At 49.0% G+C, this 17,800-nt stretch overlaps 2 protein-coding genes across 11 annotated transcripts in view; both read left to right on the forward strand.

The window, feature by feature from the left end:
• The window catches only part of Nf1 (neurofibromin 1), a 232,595-nt gene extending 228,303 nt beyond the window's left edge, over positions 1 to 4,292 (forward strand). For all 9 annotated transcript variants that reach the window (XM_087569750.1, XM_087569756.1, XM_087569753.1 and 6 more), the window contains 1 exon segment: positions 970 to 4,292. In XM_087569750.1, the coding sequence (XP_087425876.1) occupies positions 970 to 1,112 (143 nt within the window). In that variant the 3' untranslated portion in view covers positions 1,113 to 4,292.
• An 11,015-nt stretch (positions 4,293 to 15,307) lies between these two features.
• Positions 15,308 to 17,800, forward strand: part of Rab11fip4 (RAB11 family interacting protein 4) — a 109,576-nt gene continuing 107,083 nt past the window's right edge. The window contains exon 1 of one of the 2 annotated variants that reach the window (XM_087572013.1): positions 15,308 to 15,559. In XM_087572013.1, coding sequence (XP_087428139.1) covers positions 15,401 to 15,559 — 159 coding nt within the window. In that variant the 5' untranslated portion in view covers positions 15,308 to 15,400. 2 annotated transcript variants of the gene reach the window in all.

Consider the following 17,800-nt stretch of genomic DNA (forward strand, 5'->3'; position numbering starts at 1 on the left):
TAGAAACGAGTACAGTATCTATTTGGGGAGCAAATTCTTTTGAAGGGTAGAGAGCAGAAAAGTACACAAACCTTAAAAGACTACAGTGGAATGAACTTTTAGAGGCAAACCCACTCAAAATGAAGATCCAGGGCCAGGCATGGTGGCACACGTCTTTAACTTTGGCACTCTGAAGGCAGAGGCAGGCACATCTCTTTGAGTGCCAGGACAGCCTGGTCTACACACCAAGCTTCAAGATTTCCAGGGCTACACAGAGAGACCCTGTTTCAGTCAACTAATGACCAAAATCCATATCAGGGACCATGAAAGATCATGCTAACTGCCCAAACTGCCTTCCTCACCTCCATCAGACACAACTTTCCTATCTTTATTTGTAACGTTTAACAATGTGCTGAGATCTTTTTTAAATTTGCCCTTTTGTTCTGATTACCTTTCTGAAAATAGCTTTTACATTATTTGTAAAATATATTATAGGACCCTGAGAGGAGTGTCATCTCCTTGACTAAGGTTGAGAAGAGTGTAGTACCTTGACAGGATTGAAAAGAAACCAAGGTCCTGGGCAGAGCCCTGTGGTAGCTCATCTTTTCAGGAAGTGCTCATTCTTCCAGAACAGGCATTGAGCCTGATTCAGTGAGAAGCGGATGCCTCTTTCTGAAAGATGGATGTGTGGCTAGAAGCTGCCCTCTGCTGGACACTTCTGGTATGACTGGGAGAAGGTGCTCTCCGAGGCTTCCCGGGTGGCCAGCCTTTCATTCTACCTCCCTCCAGCTGTTCTTGCAACTTCTCTTTTCTCTTAGGCTGTTTAACTACAATGATAGCAAATTCAGCTTAGCAAAGTGTGAGGCTCTGTATGTGACAAGGCCTGTATAAATATGGAATGTGCTGGAACTGTTCATCAGGTCGGATCTCACCCACAAGCAATGAGATTGGGTCCTAGAGGAGGAGTAACCAGCTCTTCTTTCTCTCCAGGAATCGACAAGGAGAACGTTGAACTCTCCCCCACCACTGGCCACTGTAACAGTGGACGGACTCGCCATGGATCCGCAAGCCAAGTGCAGAAGCAAAGGAGTGCTGGCAGTTTCAAACGTAATAGCATTAAGAAGATCGTGTGAAGCTTTCTTTCTTTCACTCTTCAAACCAACCTAACATGGCTTCTCACTCATGACTCTCCCCCACCTTGCACTGCTGCACTTCGTGTCTTATGAACGCATCTGGTCTGCTGTGTTGCCAGACGGTCACCTCTTGGAGCATTGCCTAAGTTTAATGCTGCTTCTCTTTGATGTTTTCCTTCTACTTTGGCATGTGTCTGGTTGAGCACTTGTTCTGAGGACTGCAGAGAAAGCAGGAGGTCAGGAAGCCTGACTGAGAGCGTGGACTGTGGGCGTGGATGAACCGTCCAGTGCCGCCACTGCTGCCAGCCATGGGCCATACACAGAAGACGACCTTCTGTGTTCCGGTCTTACAGAGTGAAGTGGTCGTCTTATTTACACACTTACAAGTTCGGGGGAGAAATAATATTTTAACCCCAGTGTATTTAATCTTCTAGCTGTGGGCTTTTTTACCTTATGAAGTTGAAGGAACCACAGAGGCCAAGCCTCAGCGAAGCCACAGGCCAGGGGCTGGGGGAGGGGGACAAACTAGTATTTTGTAATGGATTCATAAGAAATACTAACATTTGAGTATTAGCAATAAGTACAGGAAAATACGCATGACCACACACATCTTAGCATTGCTGAATTAAAGCTATCGGTTCTGAGGCCTTATACATACTCGGTCATCCAAACTAGGTAATTTTTTTCCTGTTGATTATCTTTTATGTATGAAGGTGTTCTGTTCTGTTCTTTTCTTTCTTTCTTTTTTTTTTTTTTTTTTTTTTTTTTTGTAAGCCAAGACTATACTAAGTATAGAAACTACACTTGTTTCTGCACTTCCTTTCTCCTCTTTCCTAAGTGATTCTAAGCAGGGTAATTAGCAGACAGAGTGTTGAGACTTGTTTCCACAAAGTAATTTTCATAGCTCTTTTCATTATTAGCTCCATAGCAAAATGGAATGGTACGTGACTTAGGGTAGGTGATATTTTTATTTTGTTAAATAATTTTCCAAGAAACAGAATATGCTGTATATTATCATAAATTTCTTTGATAAAATGTATTTTTTAAATCTTTTAATCTTACTCCTCTCCTCCAAATAAAATCAGGAATCTCTAGCAAAAGATTTGGATTCTATCTGATAGGATTACATTTAGTCACTGTGAAGTCTGGTCAGCCCGTGTGTTGTGGATACAGGACCTCTAGGATTGCTGCTGTGCAGAATGGCTGGACCAGTGTGACTCAGGCCCTTCCATGGGATGCACACCCGGCTGCTTCATGGTACCTGCAGTATGCAAGACAGTTTGACTTTGGTGAGCACGTAGTGCATGGATGCTCTCATTTAAGATTGAACTATATTTATTTTTAAAAGGTATTACCCCTCTTCTCCCAGGTTCCCTTCATATATTAAGACATAATGGCTTTGGAGGGACCAAAAGAAACCCAGTGGGGTGCGGACGGGCCCTGTGGGTTTCAGTGAGTTAAACTCCACAACTAAGTCACTAGATAATGGTACATTTAAGTATTCTGACTTTAATAATATAACACATTTCACACTTATCCATACAGTAACAATGTAATATGGTAATGTAAATAAAATTGCTTTTGATATTCAGAAATAACAATTTAATTTTTTTAATTTGTTTACAGTCCTGGGAAAAGTTTGCCAAAATAAAGGAAAAACCTTTAGTATTAGTGATTTTAACATAGAATCATTGGAGGATATTGAAGACTGATGCAGCAAACTGAGCTCTTATTTTTAACCATTGTAAAGGCTACATTAGAGTAAGGTGTCAGAGCAGACAGCCAAGGCTGTGAGGCTGAGATTGCAGCTGATGTAGACGTGGCAGGAGGCCCTGTGGCAAAGCTGCCAGGGTCTGGCTTCCCCACAGCAGTGCTGGGGCAGCGGGGGCAGCACAGTGTGAGGGAGACTTCTGTAGCTCTGCCTGCCTGGCTTTTTTTTCCCTCCCTTTTTGGAGACCTTGTGCATCTAATGGTGGACATTACTGCCCGTTGCTTCCCCCATAAAACAGGACAACTTGTAAATGTAGCGTTCTTCCCATAGCGGGTTTCCCATAGTTCTTAAACTCCCCATTTGGGCTCCCCTTGGAAAGGTCGAATGGAGCCACTTTTGAATGTGAAAACACTTCTGACCAGTACATCCCAGGAAACTCGTGAAGAGTTCCAGTTTTATCTAATACACAGAACTTCCAACTTTTGAAGAAAGGCTAACTTTGCAAGCAACTGAACGTACGGAACTTAAGTGTCACCAGCTACCCCTCCCCCAAAGGAGACTAATTACAGGAGCAGCTGAAGGTCCAGTTGAGGCCCCTTTTACACAATCTGGTGTGAGTTCTGTGATTCATTTTCAATCTGTGTTTCCTTGACTTAGAAGAAGAGAAACAGTACTGCTGTGCTTATGTCTGCTTGGCTGGTACCCCACCACCACACCCCTCTGGGCTCCTGTGCCCTCCACTGTGGGGAGCATAGAGCCCAGACAGTGCGGACTGCCACTGTCCCAGTGCAGGGTATGCACCAGCAGCCCACTCCTCGGGGGCTCGGGGTTGTGAGTTTCCTGTGGGAGATCTGGCTTCTGATTCCCAGGAGTGGGGGGTTTGTGTTTTTCTTTTATTTTTTTCTACATTTACCCCCAAGCATATTGAAGCATGTCTCATTCAATGTTATGCAATGGACGCATACGGAAATCCACTTAGTGTCAGCCGCACCGTTTTTTAGTGTGGTGTATTCACCTGTAAATAGTTTGTGTAAAATTTGACAGAAAAGTCTATTTACTACATTGTAAATACATGTGATGATATATTGTATTATTTTGCTTTTTTGTAAAGCGGTTAGTTGCTGTACATGGATAACAAACAAAAATTTGATTATTCTTGTGCTCCTATTGTTAACTTCTTCCTGCGACTGCGTTACATCATTTAAAGGAAAAGCTGTGTATTGTGAACTGACCTTGTATATGGTTAACTTACCCCTCCCAGCCAGCAGTTCCCTGCCTGCAGCCATGTTGATACTGTACCCAGCAGGAGAGATCCTGCCTGACACACAGACTCCATTGCTGTGGGGAAATGCCCAGACCTCTGTCTGAGAGAGCGTTACCCTCACTTGCTCCTGTCCTGTGTACACCCTCCTACCCACCTCCCCCCCCCCCTTTTTTTTAAGTAAAATGTAAATTCCATCTGCTCTAAACTGTGAGGAGTTATTCTCTGTCTCCACATGCATCCGACTATGTCTCTTCCTTGCTGGTCTTTAGGACATTAGACCGTGCTCACCCTTTCAAATATGTCATGGATTGCCGCCTCTGCTCACCCTGCAGGAAAGAGGTTTCTCCAAAAATAAAGTCATTGAGGTAGAATGGGTTTGTCAAACGCAGAGGCAACTGTCACTCCAGCATAGGCAGATTGACTTCTCAAGAAGTAGCCTGTCATTAATGCTGGGGTCCACTGGTGTCATGAGCACCTCCCATGAGTGGTAGCCACCGCTCTGCTGCTGGAGAAGGAAGCCCCCTGGCCCTGAGAAACTGTCCTCAGAAGAACACTTCTCTCTGAGCAAATGACCAAAGTGTGCAAGTCTTTCTATGGGCAGGTGGTATCCTACCTTGGGAGCACTGGAATATTCTGGTCCCACCCCAGGCAAAAGCAGACCCACCAGGAGATGGGGTCCTGAGAGAGTATGTGTATTTAAAGTTTCTCTGGCAATTTTGCTGGACACCCAGGTTTGAAGACCCTGAAATTGAGAGCTATAAACTATAAATAGCTACCTGTCCCTAGGGCCTAAAGCACCTTAGTCAAAATTAGCCATGTCTGCAACTCTCCGGGTCACACGTCGCCATTCCTAGACAGCAGGCTCCTTGACTTGGCCAAGGGTTGCCAGCACAGGTGCTGTCCTCTGGGTGCCCTCAGAGCCACTTGGCCAGTGAACAGTCTGGCCATGGGATGCTGGAAACCAAACAGTAACCTTCAAACTGGAGCGTTCCACTGTCCTGTCTAGGAAGCAGCCTGTCCCCATCACCCCAGGCATACCCTATAACTGCTTCCTCCAGGTAAAATAGGGAAGCCACACTGTCATCTTGCCTGGATCCTTTCTGCCCAGAAGTTCAGAGTGTGGGAATGTGGCCAGTTGTAAGCCTTGGGGGGCAGGGCGGGAGTCAGGAGCTGTAAGTTCCACTGCCGTTATTCCAAAGAAACCCCATGAACCAAGCAGGCATTGTGAGGGGTTTGGCCTCTGCCCACTGTGGATTTATGACTTAGTGGGGAAAACAGCCACATAACTGATGCAGATGTGTCCTAAGATACGGACGGTTGAGGGGTGCAGCAGGCAGAATTTGAGCTGAGACTTTGGAGCTTGGAAATAATCAGCAATATGCTGTTGGATGTGTTCAGGGACTAATGATAAGGTTCCCTTGTCTTTAATGTCTGAGATGAACGGAGGCTGTGAAGGAATTGCTTTAGACTGGCTTCCTGGGTTCCCACTGTCCTCAGTTAAGGACAGAACTCAACTCCACCACACCCCCCAAAAAATACTTAAAAGACACACCTTAGCACAAGGCCACACAGACACTTTCCAGCTCAGTGATTCTAGATGCCTCAGAGTTGAGGCCTGGCCCAGAGTTGAGGTAGAATTAGCCATCACTGGCCAGAGGGGTTTTGGTAGCAGCTTGGTTTGTGGAGCAAAGGCAGAAGGAAAAATATTGCTTGATCTCTGCCTCTACCCAAACTCCACCACTGGCCATCCACACTAGGGCTCTGCAGGAGACAAAATTCTAGCCAAAAGAGCTGGAGAGAAGGCTCGGCAGTTATGGACATGAGCTGTTCTTACAGAGGACGCAGATCCAATTCCCAGTGGCCACCCACGTGGAGGCTCACAACCATCTAACTCCAGTTCCAGATCTGATCTGATGCCCTCTTCTGCCTTTCCTGGACACTGCATACACATGGTGCACTTAAGGTGTGTGCAGACAAAACACCCATGCATATAAAATAAATCTTTTTCTAAGAATCATCACCAAAACACAAAGACCTTTGAGTTTACAGCTGTCAGTCATTCATTGGCTCCAGCCACCCAATTTTCCAGCATAGCCTGGAGCCTTGGTATCTCTTGGAAGTGCTCTGGTCCCTGCTGCTGCCACGGCCATGACTGCGAGCCATGGTGAGAGCAGGTCTATTATTCTCCTGGCTCCCTGGTTAGACTAGAGACTCAGACAAGGGGAAGCTTTGGTCACAAATGCTCAGTAACACTTAAGAAATAGCACTAGTTCTGTGTTGCTGAGGAACTACACAGGCAGAAAAACAGCAAAGAAGTCCTTATACAATAGCTGCCCCAGTGCAAAATCTCAAACAAAATAGAGATAAAAGATCCATTGCAAAACTCTAGTCCTGGGGCTAGGGGTGCAGCTACATGTTCAGAGACACCAGCCAGTCCTCAGTCTTTTTACTGGTGCAAAAAGAAAATCAAGAAAAGCCATGCTTTAGTGCAGACATTTCACAATCATTTCCAAACGACTTCTTCAGCTTGCACAACCATCCAGGTACAAAAAGAAAGTTCATTTCACCACAAACAGCAGAGAAGGAGGAAGGACCAGCAGAGCAGCCTTCCTGCATTAGCGAGCACAGCACTTGTTGTTACTGCTCAGTATGTCCATGGTCACCCCCTGGGAGTGGACAGCCCAGTGGGAAAGGAGCTGAACAAGCACAGTGACCACTGAGCTGAGTGGGAAGAGGCATCGGTCAAAGCCTGGTGACACATTTGTCACCCAGCAGGATGGCTGTGAGTTGGATGTCAGTCTGCAGTAGAGTCAGACTTTGTCTCGGGAAAAAAGAAAACTGTAAAGATTCCATCACGAAAAGCGTGGGTCCTCAGAGTTCTCCATCACATCTCTGCAAACAGAGTTGGCTCCCCATCCCTAAATACTCCCAGCCCCATACCACAAGAAGAGCCGCTTAGGAATAAGCAAGGAAACATGATGGAGAGGAAGGCACTACGATAGTTTACTTGGGAACGCTCTCTAGGAGTAAGACACATTTAAACGTATTTAAAACTGGGGACTGGAGGGGGGTCCTCAGTGGTGACCTGGGTTCAATTCCCAGTACCCACATGGCAGCTCACAACTGCCAAACTCCAGATCCAACCAACACCCTCATACAGACAGATATGCAGGCAAAACACCAATGCACATTTTTAAGTTAAAACTTGTAGAGTAGGAGCGAGACCAGGAAGGTTAATGTGAGTGAATATGGTCAAAATGTATGATACACTGGGACAAAAAAAATGACATAATGAGACATAATTTTGTAGAGAGAGTATACACTAAGGAATTTTAAAAAAAATGGTAGTGGCTGGGAATGTGCTCGGTGGCAGAACACTCAGCAAACATGTGCAAGGTCCTGGGTTCAATCCCTAGCACTGAAAAAAGCCCAAACAAAGCTTATTGTTGTAATTGGATTAAAACAGGTTTAGTTTATACTATAGTTCCTACAGTTCATTTTCTACCCTGCTATGTACAGCACCAGCCAGCAGGGGGCTCTGCTCAGCCAGTTTTGTGGAGGCGCAAGATCAGCCAGCACAAAGGCTGGCGCTGCACTGTCCCCTCCACTCTGAAAAACTGGGACTGCTCTGGGTGTTGAACATGTACACTGTGACTATCAGGATTAGAAGTACATTTAAAAAAAAAAACAACAAACAACCAAACAAAAACCAGGGTTTCTCTGTGTCATCCTGACTGTCCTGGAGCTCCTTATGTAGACCAGGTTGGCCTCAAACTCAGACATCCACTTGCCTCTGCTCCCATCAGAGTCCTGGGAGGAAGGTATGGACCACTCCCTCTAACTGCAGTCTGTGTGCTGAGGGTGACGCAATGGGTCACAGGGCTTCCTCTCTTCAAACGTGAGGACCTGAGTTTGAATCCCCGATCCACACTTAGAAAACTGAGCACGGTCGCACGTGCCTGTAACCCCTGCGTTAGAGATCCCAGGGCCGTCCCCGAGGCCAGCCTAGGAGAATATGCTCATTTCCGGTTCCACGAGAGTCCCTGTCTGCTAAGGTGAAGCTTGACAGGGAAAGACATGCAATGTCTTCTGTGGATGTCCTTTCCCTGGCCTGGGCATGCACATGCATGCACATGCAAATACACAGCCGCTTGTACATTGAAGCTCATGCACCATAAGGGAGGAGGGAGATGGGGGAGGCACAGTTTCCATTTTGATGAAGTGTGAATGGTTAGGTGTGATTCATAGGTACCAGACTGCACAGAACGCTGCACTTACGGCTACTTCTGCTCGCAGTTTCCCATACTTCCGTGTGCCTCACCAAGTTACACAGGTCAGAAGGAGCTGCCCTCTGTCTGTGGTGAAGGGCACCAGGAATACTGGCATGAAGATCAGCAGTCGCTCCACAGAGAGCCTTGTATCTTCTCAGTGAAAGACATCATACCTGCCTTGGCTGTCTCACAGCCTACCATGTCCTCAGGCCCCCAAAACGAAATCCCACACAAAATTAAAAGGCTCACCAACGCTCCTTATCAGTCTCAATAAATAGCTCAGAAAAGTCAACTTCCTGAAAGACACAGGTAGAAAAAAATGGGCAAAAGCTATGAAAGAGTAATCCACAAGTGCTACACGCTGCTAAGTACTGTATGGTGGAGTCCACGGGCCTGTGAGCAGACAGGAAGTGGATGCTGCCTGCTTTTACATCAGCTTGACACAAGCTAAAGTTAATTGAAAGGAAGGAACCTCAACTGAGAAAATCCCTCCATAAGATCTGGGTGGTGCCATCCCTGGGCTGGTGGTCCTGGGCCAGCCTTGGGGAACAAGCCAGTAGGTAACACTCTTCCATGGCTTCTGCATCAGCTCCTGTCTCCAGGTTCCTGTCCTGCTTGAGTTCCTGTCCTGACTTCCTCCAATGATGGACGATAATGTGGAAGTGTACACCGAATAAACCCTTTCGTCCCCTACTTGCGTCTGGCCGTGGTGTTTGTCACAGCAGCGTCAGTGACCCTGACTGAGACATAGGACAAGCTGAAACAGCGGGGTACGTTTCTTATTTTCTTGCGATGAGGTCTTGCTGACTACGCTGTCCAAGCTGGCCTTGAATTCCTGAGCTGAGACTACAAGTGTGAATGCAAGCATCGGCTTGGATGCTCACACGGGCTGTGGGGTAACCACAGCCTTAAAGATGTCTACCACTGCCTTAGAACCACTCTAGGGACCCAGAGAAGTAAGTAATGAGGAGACTATGACATTGATTAATGTTAGAACACCTAAAGACAACCGAAACGAAACAGTAGACTTTCTATATCCATCTAACACAGTGGCTCTCAGCCTTCCTGATGCTGCCACTCTTTAATACAGTTCCTCCTGTGGTGCTGACCCCTGACCATAAAATTATTTTCATTGCTACTTCATAACCATAACTTTGCTACTGTTATGAATCGTAATGTAAATATCTGTGTTTTCCTATGGTCTTGGGTGACCCTTGTGAAAAGGTCATTCAACCTGCCCCAGGGGGTTCCAGCCCACAGATTGAGAACTGCTGATCTAACAGTTCCTGGTATGCAGTTTTTGGAAATGGATACAGCCTGAGGGTGCAGCTCAGTGGGAGAGCATTTTCTTACAGGCCTGAAGCTCTGGATTTAACTCCTGGGACCGCAAAAGGAGAGGGTGACAGTGACATTTAAGTTGAGAAGGAACACTTCTAAAAGAGTCAGGAGGGTTTAAACTGCATGGGGTCCATCCCCAACTATTTCAATGAAGAAGAGGATAAAAAGGGAATGCAGCCAACAGTAATAATGACAGGTAAGTTTTGTTGCTTATAAGTATTTGCCTATGTTTTTACAGATACTGTTACTTCTTTAAAAATTAAAGTCACTGACATGTGTATAAAAAATAAAACATGGGGCTGGGGATTTAGCTCAGTGATAGAGCGCTTACCTAGGAAGCGCAAGGCCCTGGGTTCAGTCCCCAGCTCCGAAAAAAAGAACCAAAATAAATAAATAAATAAAAATAAAACATTACTTTATATGCTAACTTTCAATTTCTTTAATAAAATTTTTTAAATAATTAGACTGTTCTTAATCATACTGTAGGTCATCGTCCCGATAACGGTGTTGACTCTAATGACAGATGGTCCCGATGTTCGATTTTTATTGAGCTTGTTGGTACACACTTGGAATCCCTGAGCTGGGGAGGCAGAGAGGGAAGGGGGTGTTCCTGGAGCTCACTGGCCAAGACTCTAGTCTCTCTTGCAAGTCCTGGGGCCCAGGAGACACCTTCTCCAGGAAGGGCTGCAATGACAAGATGACTTGATTGATGGCCGGACACTTGCTCTGCCAGGAACCCGAGCTCAGTTCCTTGCATCCACATTGGCATCTCACAACAACTCTGTGTCTAGGTGATCTGACATACTCTTTTGACCTCCTCGGGCATCCATAGGCATGTGGCAGTCTTGCCCAGGCATACACACATACATGTAAGTAAAGTTAAATCTAACCAGAAGGCAAGGTGGAGCCAAGCTCCTTAGGAATAAATGACACGTACATGCACCACACACATGTATGTGCACACGGTCACCTAGGAGCACATATGCACTTGTGCATGTGTATCACTTGTGCATGTGTATACACACACACACACACACACACACACACACACACGCACGCACACACACACACACATGCATGATCACAGTGGATTTTTAGCTAGGGGGATGGGTTTCTTCCTCCTTCCTTGGGGGAATATTTGCAGGATTAACATAAAAAGTGAAAGCCTGACAATCCAAGCCAAGGAAAACAGCCCTCACTACAGCCCTCCCCGCCCTCTCAGGACTTGTGCTCTCAGCTCCCAGGCTCTCCGGGAAGATACACATGTGCACACAAGTTCACAGGGCTCAGTGTACACTTCTGACCCAGGCACCGTCCTTGGTTCTTTGGGCTTTCATCTACCTGTTCTCCCTCCCTCTCTGAGGGCACTGTGGCCTTGGCTCTTTTTCCTGAAACTGTTGTCTTTTTCTGAATGTGGAATAATCCCTTCAGCCCTGAAAAGGGAGCTGGTGTCCTGGCCAGAGCAAGGGGAATGGATGGGCAGGGCCTGACCACTGAGCCAGCAGAGGAGGGAACACAGCTGCCTCAGGAGGGCTTCTTGGATGATCCGACCCAGGGATGGGGAATCGAGGACCATTCATGGAAAGGAACAGCCTGTGCCAGCTGTGTCTACCGATGAGCTCCAGAGGACAGAGTCTGCATTAGCTGATGCCTGGTATACAGTAGTTGCTCAACAAAGAAGAGCCTGTGTGTGGTGGACGGGATCACACCAGGGACGCTACACCAAAAGGGGGCTTGTGGCTTCAACCCAGGCTGAGGGGTTGGGGGTTTTCTGTAAGGCAGGAGGAACAACAGAGGAAGAGAAGCAGGGAACACAGACCTACGCAGCCTGGCCTCCAGGGCTGTGGGGTGGGGATGTGTGGGGGTGAAAGTTGTGAAGTGGGTATGCAGGGTGGGGGTAGGGGGAATGGAAGTAGGGGTGGGGGGTATGAGGGTGGGCAGGAGGCAATAGCTGCTTGGGAAACCCTGAAGACTTTAGAAGTAAATGCTAGTGCCCTGCCCACAAGTCACTTTCAGGGGCCCTTTTGCAGCCGACAATAGCATGGAGAGCCCTGTGGAACAGACTTTGGAAGGTTTTGCCATTTTCTCTTAGGATCTTGTAAGGGATGGGTATGGTCGCGCATGCCTGTGATCCCAGCACTCCAGAAGCTGATGCAGTTTCAGGCCTGCCAGGGCTACAAAGTGAGAACCCATCTTGAATTGATGATTGGTGATGGCGGTGGCGGTGGTGGCGGTGGCTGGAGAGATGGCTCAGTGGTAAACAACACTGGCTGATCTTTCAAAGGACCAAGGTTTGATTCACAGCACCCACATGACAGCCTACAACCACTTGTAACTCCTGTCCCAGGAGACCTGATGCTCTCTTGTAGCCTCCTAGAATACTGTCTGTGCATCATGCAGAAACATACATTCGGGTAAAACACCACCCCCCACACACACACACACAAAACACATTGAAAGGGGAGCTGAAGAGATGGTTCAGTGGTTAAGAGCACTGACTGCTCTTCCAAGGGTCCTGAGTTCAAATCCCAGCAACCACATGGTGGCTCACACCCATCTGTAATGGGATCCAATGCCCTCTTCTGGTGTGTCTGAAGACAGCTACAGTGCACTCACATATATAAAATAAATAAATCTTTTTTAAAGTAAAGTTGAAAAATTAAAAGTAATTAAAAAAAATCCTGGCAGGAACATCAGCCATCAGTATCCTGCTTCTGAGAGCTGGAGAGGCTCTGGGTGGACAGACGCTCCTGTAGACGAGGAAGGATGAAATCTCAAGACACTGGACCACCCCAGTGTAGCCCAGGCCAGCCAGGGCCCCATCACCCCGGGGTGTGCCAAATGATGGGAGATGTGTGAGGGCTCCACACTCTGCTGCTGAGGCGAATTCTGAGACAGGTGACGGAAGAGAGTAACTTACCACCTTCTCCTCTCCAAAGTGATAATTATTCACGGCTTGAGAAATAGCATCAGCGGGGTGATCAGGACGAACCTGCGAGTTCTGCCCCATTTCTGGGCAGCCTGGACGGTGAGGGCCTCGGATAGACTACAGAAGAAGGAATACAGCCCTTTGGGGCTGGGGATGAAGCTCAGTTGGTGGGAAAAATACCTGTGGCCCTGGGTAGCATCAGCAATGCTGAATAAACCATGCGGGGTGGCTCAGGCCTGTAATCCTAGCATTTGGGAGGTGGAGGCAGGAGAATCAGAAGCTTCCTGATCATGGCTGGAGAGATGGCTCAGTGGTTAAGAGCACTGACTGCTCTTCCAGAGGTCATGAGTTCAGTGCCCAGCAACCACACGGTGGCTCACAAACATCTGTAATGGGATCCGATGCCCTCTTCTGGTGTGTCTGAAGACAGCTACAGTGTACTTATATACATAAACTAAATAAATCTTTAATTTAAAAAAAGATAATTGGCTACATAGCAAGTCAGAGTCCAACCTGGGCTCCATGAGATCCCACCTCAGCAACACATTCCCTGTAGACTTTCTCTGAGTCTATACTGACTCATCAATAAGCCGCTATGTGCCAGACACCGGGCAAGGCACATTGCCCACAAGCTCTCATCAAACACCTACCAGATCTCTGCAAAGAGGAGACTACGAGCCCTGCTTTCAGACAGGAAGACTGACGCCGGGCATCATACAGCTGACAGAGTGCCAGACCTTTGCCCAGTTCAGCTGTTGATCTGACCCAGGATCAACAACTCACACCGCACACTGTTGGACTACCACAAACTACCCAAAGCTTGGTGACTTAAGCAGCACAAATGTGCTCTCTCTCGGCTCGGGAAGTCAGGAGGTCTAGCGCAGGTGCTGGCAGGATTGTGCTCCTGCAAAGGTCTCTGGAGAGTTTCTCCCCAACCCCTTCAGCTTTTGGTGGTCACTGGCCTCCTGGGCTATGGCTGGAGGGCTCTTGTTGGTTTTACCCATGGTCATGAAGCCCTCTCGTGGAATTTGGAAGCTAGCCAATTGGCCACAGGAGGTGGAAGAGGCAGAGACAAGAGCGAGTCACCCCAGGCTTGGAGGCAGGAAGGGGCTACAGTGTTTCCAATTGTTAAGGAGAGGAAGGAGGCCATCCTGACAGCAAGGCTTGTAATCTCTGCTCTGGAGAAATGGCAGAAAGACTGAGCTCAGAACTGTCCCAGAAATCTGATAAGGGATGGCGTTGGAATTTGCTTCTAACCTGCCTTTGGAGAACTTGGAATGTGGTCTTAGGCTTTACTCCCCTGGGATTGATCAGAGCCCCCATGTACAGGCAGTTAGAAGAGTGAGGTCTCTTGCTTTCCAGGTTGTGTTGCTACCTGCCTTTCGTTTATCAATCATCCTCTCTCTCTCTCTCTCTCTCTCTCTCTCTCTCTCTCTCTCTCTCTCTCTCTCTCTCTCTCTCTCTCTCTCTCTCTCGTTAGTATCTCACAGAGAAGCATTCAGCTACCGGGAGAGGGGAAAACCACTTTCCAGAACAGTACATCTCCCCTCTCTAGTGGCTGACTCCATGAACACAGTAGTCTCTGATTCTTAAACCCACAAGGTTTTCTTCCTAGGGAGACCTGACCTCTGGAAGAGTAGAGCATCAAATGAGGGACAGCCTGGCTCACCCCTGGAGTCAGGACTACAGGGGAGACTAAGCATCCATATTTAAGACCCATCCTGAAGACCAGAATGGAAATTGAGGCTCAGAGAGGGGAAGCCCTGTGGTTCAAGTCCCCTGCATTCCTTATCCATGCCACTGAGTTGCTCTGATCTCCTGTAAGGAATGGGGCTGCCCATCTTCTCTGGGCTCACACTTGACCAGAGACCAGGGACACTAAGGCATATCGTAACCCTTAGAGTTTCCCACCATGCACACCCTAGCAGAGTTTCAGAAATACATGGAGATTTGGCAGAAGGGCTCAGAATTTAGGTGAGGCAGAACGATGAGGAAGAAACCTGCGCAAATCTGGGGGTGGGCTCAGGCAAGACCTGTACTTGAGTTGGGCTCAACCACTCCTGTGGGACCTGTTGTGCTGAAAAGGTTGACAGGTAGACAGGACACTAGGCTTGGGCTCTGCAGGGTTGGATGAAACTCAGACGAGCTTCACTTAGGAGGAGGCAAGATACAGGTTGGGTCGGTCGTCCACATCCAGGATGGAGTCCTGAGCTCTGAGGGGCTGCCAGCAAAATAGGAGAGGACAGGAGCTCCGGGTTCCCAAGCCACTGGTGTTCCTGGGCCCCATTGACACTAAGCCTAATTGAAGACTCTCTGTTCCTCCCACCATCACTTCTAATCCCCTCCACCTGCCACCCTTCCAGGGTTCCCTGAACCTCCTCACTGCGCCCATCCCTTTTCTTTAACCAGCCGCGCGGCTTCTCAGGGGTCTCAGCTTCCTGGGAAGCGAATGCAGCAATCAAATACTAGGTAGGAAACACCTGCAACACCCAGAGCTGACAAAGGACGCAGCCTGTGTACACTGTGGGGGCGGGGTGCATCGGTCGCGCAGGGTTCCCCCCACCCCAGCTCACGTCTAGGAGGGGCGGGGCCTGGGGCGGCTCGGGTCCTTTTGTCTGCAGCCCCGCCCCGCCCCGCCCCGCCCCCACGCGGGCCCGCGGCGCGCGGCAGACACCAGCGGCTGACACGAGCGGCCGCCGCGGGCGGAGGCTGCGCGCCGCAGACTGGAGCGCGATGGCGGCGGCGCGGGTCTCGGGCTAGCTGCGGGCGGCGCGGATGGCGGGCGGCGCGGGCTGGGCGGGCGCCCCCGCGGCTCTGCTGCGCTCCGTGCGCCGCCTGCGCGAAGTGTTCGAGGTGTGCGGCCGCGACCCCGACGGCTTTCTACGCGTGGAGCGCGTCGCGGCGCTCGGCCTGCGCTTCGGGCAAGGCGAGGAGGTAAGGAGCTCGGGTGCGTCCCCAGGCCGGGGAAACCGCAGGGACCCCGCGCAATCACATTCCGGGCCTCTGTGTGTCACATGGCACGCCCGCGGTGGCCGGCCTGCCCACCTGCCGTTCCCTCTGGTCCGCCTCCAATCCCCTTTGATGTTTGGGGAGGGGAATGGGTGCTCTTAAAATCCAGCCTCTGAACACCCCCTCCCACACACAACGAAATCACAGGGGTATGTATGTATGTACTGCGCCGGGCCTACGGGTAACAGGGATAAACAGGGATGTTCTGCAGTCTCAGGTCCTTAGCTGCACCTACCCAACCTAGAAAAGAGGGGAATGTCTGCTCCGGGCCACCCTGGATTCTGGTCCAGTTCCTTCCTGGTGACCTCCCACTCAAGCTAGATGGGCAGGCCTAGCTAGCAGCAGACTGTGCTGGCTGCAGAGGGCCAAGCAGGACCAAGCCGGGAGTGGTTAGCTGAGCCTCTGGTGTTGGTGTTGGGCCGCATGGGTGGCAGAGAGCAGAATTGTGGGGACTGTCAACCAATCTGAACCGGCAAGATCTGAAACCGCCAGTATGTAATGTGCGTTGGACTTGTGTCCTCTTGCCATCCTCACAGGGGCTAGTATCTGTGTCTGAGGGAAGGACAGAACATAGAGTTAACGCAACCCTGCAGTATTCAGCATCTCAGGATTCAGAAGCCCTGGCTCAGCTTTGGGTTGCTAAGGTCAGCTGAGATCCTAGGTCCTATGTGGAGGAGCCCTGGGCCTTGGTCTCAACTGGTGTACTGGATGGCATTCTGTTTCCAGGACGGGTCAGGAGGGCAATTTAGAACAGGAGCCATGACTAGTTAAACTGGTGCCTTCTTCCCCTGACAAGTGGGAGGTAATAATAGCCCCTTTCTAGGTGGCTGGGCACTCACCAGAACCTGAGTCCCCGAGCGCAGGAGGTGGAGGAGGGAGGCAGGTGTCAGGTGTGAGGACTCTGGTCCCCGACCCCAGGCAGCTTGCTCCTGCAGTTCTCCTTAAAGCCTGTTCTTTATATCTTCCATGGTTTGCTCAGGAGCATCTCCTGCTGCTACCTCAGCCTTTCTTCTATAGGATGCCAGCATCCCTCTTCTTGGCCGATATCTCCTACCTGAGCAGGCTGAGCAGCCCCTAACACAGGCTGCAGGCTGCTGATGTAGAGACACCTCCTTGCTTTGGGCTAAAACCTGGAATCCAGAATTAGACAATCTCAGGCATGGGAATGGCCTCACTGGAACCTCTGGCAGGAGGCCAGAGCCCTATGATGGTATCCTAGGGTGGACAAACACTTCCCACCGTTAGGTCCTCTTCCCTCTACACTCCAGAAACAAACCAACTTGTCACTGAGTCATCGTGGTTCTGCACAGGGACCTACCTGGGTTTCCCTTCTGCGCTGTAGTCTTTAAATATCTGAAAACATCCCTCCCCTGCCCTTGTCCCTTCCCACCCTTTCACCCCTGTCTGGAGCTCCAAGCCATTTCCAAGCCATCTACCCAGAGCTGGATTCCTACAGAGGCTACTGGTGAATCGTCAAACTGTTTTCTTAGCATTAGTGGGGCTGGACCTGATCAATAAACACACATGGGGCAGGGGCTACCTTTTCAGTGGTCCCACACACTCTCTACTCCTACCAAGTTTCTGGCTACTCAAACCTCTGGAGATATGTTTGGAAAACTTCTGCCTAGGCAGAGATCTTCCATGGGGCTGGCCAGTGATTCCTGTACTTACTAAATTACTCTTGTGTCAGAGCAGGAGTCTCTGTGAACTACAGCAGGTTGCAAATATGGACCGTCAAAAATAGATCTGTTATATTTCTGTCCCCCAGGGAGGTGACACTCTGGTCACCTCCTTCACAAGATGCTCCTGTGCTTATATGTAGCCTATATGAGGTCATATTGCACCATGTATTCTAACCTAGTGTCACACACACACACATAGAAATGGTCCTCATGTTTGACCTTATATAAGCTATCCTCAAATTAATGATGCAGACCTGTTCCACATTTCTCTATTTGGTTTGTTTTAAGCTTGATCTCACTCTCTCTCTAGGACTGTGTGGCACACCTGTTCCATGTGACCTCGGCACAGTCCCCTCCAGTGTCCTGACTTGTTAATGAGGTCAGGCCTGTTGTCCCTCATTTGTTTCTTAAATCTGAGCCTGTGGCTTGTCCCTTGTTCCTACTCAGTTTCATCTTGTTTCCCGTGAGACCCTCCGTTCTGACC

This window comes from Rattus norvegicus, chromosome 10 (genome assembly GCF_021556685.1).
Source record: "Rattus norvegicus strain SHRSP/BbbUtx chromosome 10, alternate assembly SHRSP_T2T, whole genome shotgun sequence".
Taxonomy (NCBI): domain Eukaryota; kingdom Metazoa; phylum Chordata; class Mammalia; order Rodentia; family Muridae; genus Rattus; species Rattus norvegicus.